An 11,531-nucleotide genomic window follows, 5' to 3' on the forward strand; every position below is an offset into this window, starting at 1 on the left:
GCATTTTTTTATAGTTTTATGTAGCATGATCTTTAATTGCATGATATACTGTTTTCCCATTGTTAAGATTGAGAGAAAATCCCAAACTGCTCTGTGGAGATCCTGACAGAGACTTCAATGTCTAGAGCCTCTGATGTTGAAAGGATTTTGCTCAGTCTGCCTCCGTTCATCAAAACATTCCCTCAGTGGGCTTCATCTGGACTTGTGACTGGCCAAAAGTATGTATGATTCCTCTTCACATTGCTTTTATCACACAATAAGTTCTATATAAATATATGTGTTGATAATAATGCTAAGTGTCGAATAAAAATGAAAGTTTTCAGATTGTTCTCGATGACACATTTGCCAAGATGAACGAAGAAGTGAAAGAATACGTTAATCTGACTGTGACTCCAGCATTACAGTTGAAGGATGTTGGAGTATGTGGGCCATGTCTCGTCTTCTTGGAAGAAAGTAGGCTTTATTTTATTTATCCTTTATTTAACTAGGCAAGTCAATTAAGAACACATTCTTATTTACAATGACGGCCTACCAAAAGGCAGTCATAGCAAGGCAGCAACACACGACAACACAGCATGGTAGCAACACAACATAACAACAACATGGTAGCAACACAACATGGTACGAACATTATCGGGCACAGTCAACAGCACAAAGGTCAAGAAGGTAGAGACAACAATACATCACACAAAGCAGCCACAACTGTCAGTAAGAGTGTCCATGATTGAGTCTTTGAATGAAGAGATTGAGATAAAACTGTCAGTAAGAGTGTCCATGATTGAGTCTTTGAATGAAGAGATGGAGATAAAACTGTCCAGTTTGAGTGTTTGTTGCAGCCTGTTCCAGTCACTAGCTGCAGCGAACTGAAAAGAGGAGCGACCCAGGGATGTGTGTGCTTTGGGGACCTTTAACAGAATGTGACTTGCAGAACAGGTGTTGTATGTGGAGGATGAGGGCTGCAGTAGATATCTCAGATAGGGGGGAGTGAGGCCTAAGAGGGTTTTATAAATAAGCATCAACCAGTGGGTCTTGCGACAGATATACAGAGATGACCAGTTTACAGAGGAGTATAGTGTGCAGTGATGTGTCCTATAAGGAGCATTGGTGGCAAATCTGATGGCCGAATGGTAAAGAACATCTAGCCGCTCGAGAGCACCCTTACCTACCAATCTATAAATTATATCTCCGTAATCTAGCATGGGTAGGATGGTCATCTGAATCAGGGTTAGTTTGGCAGCTGGGGTGAAAGAGGAGCGATTACGATAGAGAAAACCAAGTCTAGATTTAACTTTAGCCTGCAGCTTTGATATGTACTGAGAGAAGGACAGTGCACCGTCTAGCCATACTCCCAAGTACTTGTATGAGGTGACTACCTTAAGCTCTAAACCCCCAGAGGTAGTAATAACACCTGTGGGAAGAGGGGCATTCTTCTTACCAAACCACATTACCTTTGTTTTGGAGGTGTTCAGAACAAGGTTAAGCGTAGAGAAAGCTTGTTGGACAATAAGAAAGCTTTGTTGTAGAGCATTTAACACAAAACCAGAGGGGCCAGCTGAGTATAAGATTGTATCATCTGCATATAAATGGATGAGAGAGCTTCCTACTGCCTGAACTATGTTGTTGATGTAAATTGAGAAGAGCTTGGGGCTTAGGATTGCGCCTTGGGGTACTCCCTTGGTGACAGGCAGTGGCTGAGACAGCAGATTTTCTGACTTTATTTACACTGCACTCTTTGAGGTAGTTAGCAAAGAGACACCAATACTCAGAGACACCAATACTCCTTAGAATGGAATGGTCTACCGTATCAAAACCTTTGGCCAAGTTAATAAAAATAGCAGCTCAATGTTGCTTAGAATCAAGGGCAATGGTGACGTCATTGAGGACCTTTAAGGTTGCCGTGACACATCCATAACCTGAGTGGAAACCATATTGCATACCCGAGAGAATACTATAGACATCAAGAAAGCCAGTCAGTTGATTATTGACAAGTTTTTCCAACACTTGATAAACAGGGCAAAATAGAAATAGGCCTATAATAGTTAGGATCAGCTTGATCTCCCCCTTTAAATAAAGGATGAACTGTGGCTGCCTTCCAAGCAATGGGAACCTCCCCAGAAAGGAGAGACAGGCTTGGTGATGATAGGGGCAGCAACCTTAAAGAAGAAAGGGTATAAACCATCTGACCTAGATGTTTTTTTGGGGTCAAGTTTAAGCAGTTTAGGCACCTCGGACTCAGTGACTGCCTGCAGGGAGAAACTTTATAGCAGGGCAGGGGGAAAAGAGGGAGAAGAATTGGGGATAGTCACATTAGAAGGGGTGGAAGATGAGGAAATGTTGGACGGGCAAGGAGGCATGGCTGAGTCAAATAGGAATCCTGACTTAATGAAGTGGTGATTAAAGAGCTCAGCCATGTGCTTCTTGTCAGTAACAACCACATCATGAACATTAAGGGACATGGGCAGCTGTGAGGAGGAGGGTTTATTCTCCAGGTCTTTAACTGTTTTCCAGAACTTCTTGGGGTTAGACCCACAGAGAGAGAACTGCTCCTTAAAGTAACTAACTTTGGCCTTCCGGATAGCCTGAGTGCACTTATTTCTCATTTGCCTGAACAATAACCAGTCAGCCTGAGTATGCGTGTGCAGAGCCTTTCACCAAATGCAATTCTTGAGGTGGAGTAACTCTGCAAGATCACGGTCGAACCAGGGGCTGAACCTGTTTTTAATTCTCATTTTCTTTATGCGGGCGTGTTTGTTAACAATACCACTGAAAATATCAAAAAAGAAGGTCCAAGCGTCTTCGACAGAGGGGATCATGCTGATTCCATACCATTTCACAGAGGCCAGTTCATGAAGGAAGGCTTGCTCATTAAAGTTTTAGCAAGCGTCTATGACAAATAAGGACAGGTCGTTTCCCTGAGCAGCCATTACGAACACAGGCTGTAAAACAGGGATCACTAAGGTCATTACAGAAAACACCAGACTGATTCCTATAAGGATTATTTGTGAGGATAACATCAAGGAGAGTAGCCTTTTCTGGGTGTTTGGAGTCATATCTTGTAGGATTGTTGATAATCTGAGAAATATTTAGGGAGTCTCATTGATTTAGGACTTGGTCAGGGGGTTTAAGCATGTCCCAGTTTAGGTCACCTAGCAGGACAAATTCAGACCTAGTCTAAGGGGCCAGGAGAGAGCTTAGGGCAGGTAGGGTACAGGCTGGTGCTGATGGAGGACAATGGCACCCAGCAACAGTCAACAAAGAACTATTTGAAAGTTTAATGCTTAAAACGAGCAAATCAAATTGTTTGGGGACAGACTTGGTGGAGACAACCGAGTGCTGAAGGTGATCCTTGGTAAAGATCAACACTTTGGAAGATCTGTCCCCACCTTTGGAAGATCTGTCTTACTGAAAAAAGGTTATAGCCAGAAAGGTTAACATCAGTGTTCAAAACACTCTTTCTTAACCACGTCTCAGTAATTACCAACACATCTGGATTGGAGCTGTGAACTCACACTTGATTCATTTAGGTAATAAGCTTTTAGTGTTAACATGCAGAAAACCTAGGCTTTTACGAGATCAGAAATCAGTGAAGCAGATATCAGAGCACAAGTCAGAATCGGGGCTGGCAACAGTAGATGGGCCAGGGTGTACATGCACATTCCAGATATCATCAACAGTAATACAATCCAGGCACGGCATAGTACAGGGAGAGCTCTGCCGTGCTGATTTATGACATCTGAATGTGCATGAGATGTTAACAAGATCATTTTGTACAGCAATTTCATCAGGTAACATGAATACAAAGCCAGTGAGAGGTGGTTAGAATAGGATGGGAGTCCAAAAGTCTGTGTAACCAATAGAGAGAGTCCCGAGTCTGGGAACAAACAGTCTGTTCCACGGTTGGGTAAAGAAAGTTTGTAGTCAAGAAAGTACTGGGCCTTGTTTCCTAATGTATCAGGGACTTTCCGTTTGAATTTGGCCAATGTTTTAGATATTCCTGCAATAATCTATTTAAATTTCCTTAGGGGGAAGGATGTTAACATAAATTTGCAAATCTAAAATAATTATTGGGAAATAATTAACTCAAGTTATCCAATGTGTGATATTTTGGACTGAACCCAGGCCTCTTGAAGGACGCCTCAAAGTCTGTGTTGGTGTCATTTCAAGTTGTATTGTCACGTGCACAAGTACAGTGACATGACTTCATTGCAAGCTCTTTCCCAACGATGCAGTAATCAATATCAGTAGTACTATAAAGTCAAGTAGAACAAAAACACACAATAAATATTTGAACCATTTTAAACTTTACTGTGTGCTCTGAAACATAAGTAGTGTTTATATTTTTGAGTGGGCTCTACTTATTTGTGAGTTATGATCCGTTTTAGAAGAATATAACGGTTCTGCCTCGGCTGTCTCGTTATTGTGAAAGCTGGACTATTATCGTCATTTGGTTGTCATCTAATGATTGGTTGCAGGTTGTTTTTGGAGAAATACTTGTTTGTTGTATTTTAACAAATGCCTCTCCTTGACAGATAACCTTGGTGTTTACATCTGTAAACAAAAAGGATCTCCTCAGGATATCTACGTTTTTGATTGTTTAGCTATGAAATTCAAAACGTTGAACGTGGACGAGTTGGCAAATGTGTAAGTACCTCCATCTGAAAATGTGCCAAATACTTTGTTTGTGATGACATGAAGCATCACCATAACTGGTGGTGTTACGGTGCGTGAATGAGGACCCAAAAGCGACTTAACGTAAACAGAGCTTCTTTAATAACAAAACAAACGTAGGCTCAGATGGACCGGCAGATTCCGACAGGACAGGACAAGGTTGCAGCAAACATGACGATAGTCTGGTTCAGGCATGAACAACACAAACAAGAATCCGACAAAGACAGAAACAAAAACAGAGAGAGATATAGAGGACTAATCAGAGGGAAAAAGGGAACAGGTGGGAAAAGGGGTGACGAGGTAGTTAGGAGGAGACAAGGAACAGCTGGGGGAAAGAGGGGGAGAAAAGGTAACCTAATAACGACCAGCAGAGGGAGACAGGGTGAAGGGAAAGGACAGAAACAAGACACAACATGACAGTACCCCCCCACTCACCGAGCGCCTCCTGGCGCACTCGAGGAGGAAACCTGGCGGCAACGGAGGAAATCCTCGATCAGCGCACGGTCCAGCACGTCCCGAGAGGGAACCCAACTCCTCTCCTCAGGACCGTACCCCTCCCAATCTACTAGGTACTGATGACCACGGCCCCGAGGACGCATGTCCAAAATCCTACGGACCCTGTAGATGGGTGCGCCCTCGACAAGGATGGGGGGGGGGGGGGGGGGGGGGGGGGGGGGAGACGAGCGGGGGCGCGAAGAACGGGCTTGATACAGGAGACATGGAAGACCGGGTGGACGCGACGAAGATATCGCGGAAGAAGAAGTCGAACTGCGACAGGATTAATGATCTGAGAAATACGGAATGGACCAATGAACCGCGGGGTCAACTTGCGAGAAGCGGTCTTAAGGGGAAGGTTCTGAGTGGAGAGCCAAACTCTCTGACCGCGACAATATCTAGGACTCTTAGTTCTACGCTTATTAGCAGCCCTCACAGTCTGCGCCCTATAACGGCAAAGTGCAGACCTGACCCTCTTCCAGGTGCGCTCGCAACGTTGGACAAAAGCCTGAGCGGAGGGAACGCTGGACTCGGCGAACTGAGATGAGAACAGCGGAGGCTGGTACCCGAGGCTACTCTGAAAAGGAGATAGCCCGGTCGCAGACGAAGGAAGCGAGTTGTGGGCGTATTCTGCCCAGGGGAGCTGTTCTGACCAAGACGCAGGGTTGCGAAAAGAAAGACTGCGTAAGATGCGACCAATAGTCTGATTGGCCCGTTCTGCTTGACCGTTAGACTGGGGGTGAAAGCCGGAAGAGAGACTGACGGAAGCCCCAATCAAACGGTAAAACTCCCTCCAAAATTGAGACGTGAATTGCGGACCTCTGTCCGAAACGACGTCTGACGGAAGGCCATGAATTCTGAAAACATTCTCGATGATGATTTGTGCCGTCTCTTTAGCAGAAGGAAGCTAGCAAGGGGAATAAAATGAGCCGCCTTAGAGAACCTGTCGACAACCGTAAGAATAACAGTCTTCCCCGCTGACGAAGGCAGTCCGGTGACAAAATCTAAGGCGATGTGAGACCACGGTCGAGAGGGAATGGGAAGCGGCCTGAGACGGCCGGCAGGAGGGGAGTTACCGGACTTAGTCTGCGCGCAGACCGAACAAGCAGCCACGAAGCGACGCGTGTCATGCTCCCGGGTGGGCCACCAAAAACGCTGGCGAATGGAAGCAAGCGTACCCCGAACGCCAGGGTGGCCGGCTAACTTGGCAGAGTGAGCCCACTGAAGAACGGCCAGACGAGTAGGAACGGGAACGAAAAGAAGGTTCCTAGGACAAGCGCGCGGCGACGGAGTTTGAGTGAGTGCTTGCTTTACCTGCCTCTCAATTCCCCAGACAGTCAACCCGACAACACGCCCCTCAGGGAGAATCCCCTCGGGGTCAGTGGAGGCTACTGAAGAACTGAAGAGACGAGATAAAGCATCAGGCTTGGTGTTCTTAGAGCCCGGACGATAAGAAATCACGAACTCGAAACGAGCGAAAAACAGCGCCCAGCGCGCCTGACGCGCATTAAGTCGTTTGGCAGAACGGATGTACTCAAGGTTCCTATGGTCAGTCCAAACGACAAAAGGAACGGTCGCCCCCTCCAACCACTGTCGCCATTCGCCTAGGGCTAAGCGGATGGCGAGCAGTTCGCGGTTTCCCACATCATAGTTACGTTCCGACTGCGACAGGCGATGAGAAAAATACGCGCAAGGGTGGACCTTGTCGTCAGAGAGGGAGCGCTGAGAAAGAATGGCTCCCACGCCCACCTCTGACGCGTCAACCTCGACAACGAACTGTCTAGTGACGTCAGGTGTAACAAGGATAGGTGCGGATGTAAAACGATTCTTGAGGAGATCAAAAGCTCCCTGGGCGGAAATGGACCACTTAAAGCACGTCTTGACAGAAGTAAGGGCTGTGAGAGGGGCTGCCACCTGACCGAAATTACGGATGAAACGACGATAGAAGTTCGCGAAGCCGAGAAAGCGCTGCAGCTCGACGCGTGACCTAGGGACGGGCCAATCAATGACAGCTTGGACCTTAGCGGGATCCATCTTAATGCCTTCAGCGGAAATAACAGAACCGAGAAATGTGACGGAGGAGGCATGAAAAGAGCACTTCTCAGCCTTCACAAAAAGACAATTCTCTAAAAGGCGCTGGAGGACACGTCGAACGTGCTGAACATGAATCTGGAGTGACGGTGAAAAAAATCAGGATATCGTCAAGGTAAACGAAAACAAAGATGTTCAGCATGTCTCTCAGGACATCATTGACTAATGCCTGAAAGACAGCTGGAGCGTTAGCGAGGCCGAAAGGAAGAACCCGGTATTCAAAGTGCCCTAACGGAGTGTTAAACGCCGTCTTCCACTCGTCCCCCTCCCTGATGCGCACAAGATGGTAAGCGTTACGAAGGTCCAACTTAGTGAAAAACCTGGCTCCCTGCAGGATCTCGAAGGCTGAAGACATAAGAGGAAGCGGATAACGATTCTTCACTGTTATGTCATTCAGCCCTCGATAATCTATGCAGGGGCGCAGGGACCCGTCCTTCTTCTTAACAAAAAAAAACCCCGCTCCGGCGGGAGAGGAGGAGGGGACTATGGTACCGGCGGCAAGAGCTACAGACAAATAATCTTCGAGAGCCTTACGTTCGGGAGCCGACAGAGAGTATAGTCTACCCCGGGGGGGAGTGGTTCCCGGAAGGAGATCAATACTACAATCATACGACCGGTGTGGAGGAAGAGAGGTGGCCCTGGACCGACTGAACACCGTGCGCAGATCGTGATATTCCTCCGGCACCCCTGTCAAATCACCAGGCTCCTCCTGTGAAGAAGAGACAGAGGAAACAGGAGGGATAGCAGACATTAAACATTTCACATGACAAGAGACGTTCCAGGAGAGGATAGAATTACTAGACCAATTAATGGAAGGATTATGACAAACTAGCCAGGGATGGCCCAAAACAACAGGTGTAAAAGGTGAACGAAAAATTAAAAAAGAAATGGTTTCGCTATGATTACCAGAAACAGTGAGGGTTAAAGGTAGCGTCTCACGCTGAATCCTGGGGAGAGGACTACCATCCAGGGCGAACAAGGCCGTGGACTCCCTTAACTGTCTGAGAGGAATGTCATGTTCCCGAGCCCAGGTCTCGTCCATAAAACAGCCCTCCGCCCCAGAGTCTATTAAGGCACTGCAGGAAGCTGACGAACCGGTCCAGCGTAGATGGACCGACAAGGTAGTGCAGGATCTTGAAGGAGAGACAGGAGTAGTAGCGCTCACCAGTAGCCCTCCGCTTACTGATGAGCTCTGGCTTTTACTGGACATGAAGTGACAAAATGACCAGCAGAACCGCAATAGAGACAGAGGCGGTTGGTGATTCTCCGTTCCCTCTCCTTAGTCGAGATGCGGATACCTCCCAGCTGCATAGGCTCAGCACCCGAGCCGGCAGAGGAAGATGGTAGTGATGCGGAGAGGGGGGCAACGGAGAACGCGAGCTCCTTTCCACGAGCTCGGTGACGAAGATCAACCCGTCGCTCAATGCGAATAGCGAGTTCAATCAAGGAATCCACGCTGGAAGGAACCTCCCGGGAGAGAATCTCATCCTTTACCTCTGCGCGGAGACCCTCCAGAAAACGAGCGAGCAAAGCCGGCTCGTTCCAGCCACTGGAGGCAGCAAGAGTGCGAAACTCAATAGAGTAGTCTGTTATGGATCGATTACCTTGACATAGGGAGGACAGGACCCTGGAAGCCTCCTCCCCAAAAACAGATCGATCAAAAACCCGTATCATCTCCTCCTTAAAGTCCTGATACTGGTTAGTACACTCAGCCCTTGCCTCCCAGATTGCCGTGCCCCACTCACGAGCCCGTCCAATAAGGAGAGATATGACGTAGGCGACACGAGCAGTGCTCCTGGAGTAAGTGTTGGGCTGGAGAGAAAACACAATATCACACTGGGTGAGGAACGAGCGGCATTCAGTGGGCTCCCCAGAGTAACACGGCGGGTTATTGATTCTGGGCTCCGGAGATTCGAAAGCCCTGGAAGTGGCCGGTGGATCGAGGCGGAGATGGTGAACCTGTTCTGTGAGGTTGGAGACTTGGATGGCCAGGGTCTCAACGGCATGTCGAGCAGCAGACAATTCCTGCTCGTGTCTGCCTAGCATCGCTCCCTGGATCTCGACGGCTGAGTGGAGAGGATCCGAAGTCGCTGGGTCCATTCTTGGTCGGATTCTTCTGTTACGGTGCGTGAATGAGGACCCAAAAGCGACTTAACGTAAACAGAGCTTCTTTAATAACAAAACAAACGTAGGCTCAGATGGACCGGCAGATTCCGACAGGACAGGACAAGGTTGCAGCAAACATGACGATAGTCTGGTTCAGGCATGAACAACACAAACAAGAATCCGACAAAGACAGAAACAAAAACAGAGAGAGATATAGAGGACTAATCAGAGGGAAAAAGGGAACAGGTGGGAAAAGGGGTGACGAGGTAGTTAGGAGGAGACAAGGAACAGCTGGGGGAAAGAGGGGGAGAAAAGGTAACCTAATAACGACCAGCAGAGGGAGACAGGGTGAAGGGAAAGGACAGAAACAAGACACAACATGACAGGTGGGCTCTTCATGAAGAGAAACATTTGATCAATTAATGAACTGAACTATCTTCTTCATCAAACTTCTGGCCTTAAAGCTGTAATCCTTCATTTAAACAATAACAAAGCAGCCACCCGCCTGTGTTTTGGTAAAAAGCTGAGGGATGGGCCTGGAGTAATGTAACCATTCTCACATTCAGAGTGAGTGCTATGTATGGATGGAAGAACCATCCATGACATCAGAATGATAGTTTTAACCATGTTCTGAGGCTATACAGTATTTCATCACATTTCTTCTTCTTTTTTTACAAACATTGGGAGTAAAACAATCTTATATGTTGGGTTCAGATGGGATACGACAGTTGAACTACGCTCATGAGGCATTTATAAGTTGTATTTTTCACAAATAAATGTGTATATATCATTAATGTATATATCATTAATTGATGACTCCAAAAATGGGTGCAGCAATGAATGATTCTAGCTTTAAGCCTGTTCTACCTCATCCTGTTAAAGTGTGATGGACATGAATATGTGCTTCGCTAATCTTCAGACTTGCGAAATGCTGTATAATGTAGTGTGGCAGCATAACGAGATTCATTATTTAAAAGCTGGGGTACAGGGCTGAATGGCTTTAATAATGAACAAATCAAATGCATTACAGTCCATAATATAGTTGTATCTATGGAAACTCATAGAGTGGGTTCTATTTCTATGGTAAACTTGTTGCAGCTACAGCTCATAATGCTCATAATGCCATTTTATTCCTGATGTTTTTCATATCTCTTCAGAATGAGAGACATCAGAAGTGACCTGACCTTCATGACCACCAGGACTCCTAAAGAGGCCATACTGGTAATTCAAGATATTCTGATAAACAGTTGAAGTCGGAAGTTTACATACACTTAGGTTGGAGTCATTAAAACCTGTTTTTCAACCACTCCACAAATTTCTTGTTAACAAACTATAGTTTTGGAAAGTCGGTTAGTAATTTTTCCAACAATTGTTTACAGACAGATTATTTCACTTATAATTCACTGTATCAGAATTCCAGTGGGTCAGAAGTTTACATACACTAGGTTGACTGGGCCTCTAAACAGCTTGGAAAATTCCAGAAAATGATGTCATGGCTTTAGAAGCTTCTGATAGACTAGTTGACATAATTTGAGTCAATTGGAGGTGTACCTGTGGATGGGAAAATCAAAAGAAATCAGCCAAGACCCCAGAAAATAAAATGTAGACCTCCACAAGTCTGATTCATCCTTGGGAGCAATTTCCAAACGCCTGAAGGTACCACGTTCATCTGTACAAACAATAGTACGTAAGTATAAACACCATGGGACCACGCAGCCGTCATACCGCTCAGGAAGGCGACGCGTTCTGTCTCCTAGAAATGAACGTACTTTGGTGTGAAAAGTGCAAATCAATCCCAGAACAACAGCAAAGGACCTTGTGAAGATGCTGGAGGAAACGGGTACAAAGTATCTATATCCACAGTAAACAAGTCCTATATTGACATAATCTGAAAGGCTGCTCAGCAAGGAAGAAGCCACTGCTCCAAAACCGCCACAAAAAAAGACAGACTACGGTTTGCAACTGCACATGGGGACAAAGATCTGACTTTTTGGAGAAATGTCCTCTGGTCTGATGAAACAAATATAGAACTGTTTGGCCATAATGAACATTGTTATGTTTGGAGGAAAAGGGGGAGGCTTGCAAGCCGAAGAACACCATCCCAACCGTGAAGCATGGGGGTGGCAGCATCATGTTGTGGGTGTGCTTTGCTGCATGAGGGACGGGTGCAC

At 46.3% G+C, this 11,531-nt stretch overlaps 1 protein-coding gene across 2 annotated transcripts in view; it reads left to right on the forward strand.

Annotated features, from left to right (window-relative positions):
* The first annotated feature begins 70 nt into the window (after positions 1-70).
* Positions 71-11,531, forward strand: part of LOC118964957 — a 27,721-nt gene continuing 16,260 nt past the window's right edge. Inside the window, exons 1-4 of one of the 2 annotated variants that reach the window (XM_036981337.1) lie at positions 71-218; positions 317-453; positions 4,530-4,641; positions 10,518-10,581. In XM_036981337.1, coding sequence (XP_036837232.1) covers positions 118-218; positions 317-453; positions 4,530-4,641; positions 10,518-10,581 — 414 coding nt within the window. In that variant the 5' untranslated portion in view covers positions 71-117. The remainder of the gene's footprint in view (positions 219-316; positions 454-4,529; positions 4,642-10,517; positions 10,582-11,531) is intronic. The other variant, XM_036981338.1, reaches the window with a different exon arrangement.

The sequence above is a fragment of the Oncorhynchus mykiss genome, chromosome 6 (assembly GCF_013265735.2).
Source record: "Oncorhynchus mykiss isolate Arlee chromosome 6, USDA_OmykA_1.1, whole genome shotgun sequence".
NCBI classification, from domain to species: Eukaryota; Metazoa; Chordata; class Actinopteri; order Salmoniformes; family Salmonidae; genus Oncorhynchus; species Oncorhynchus mykiss.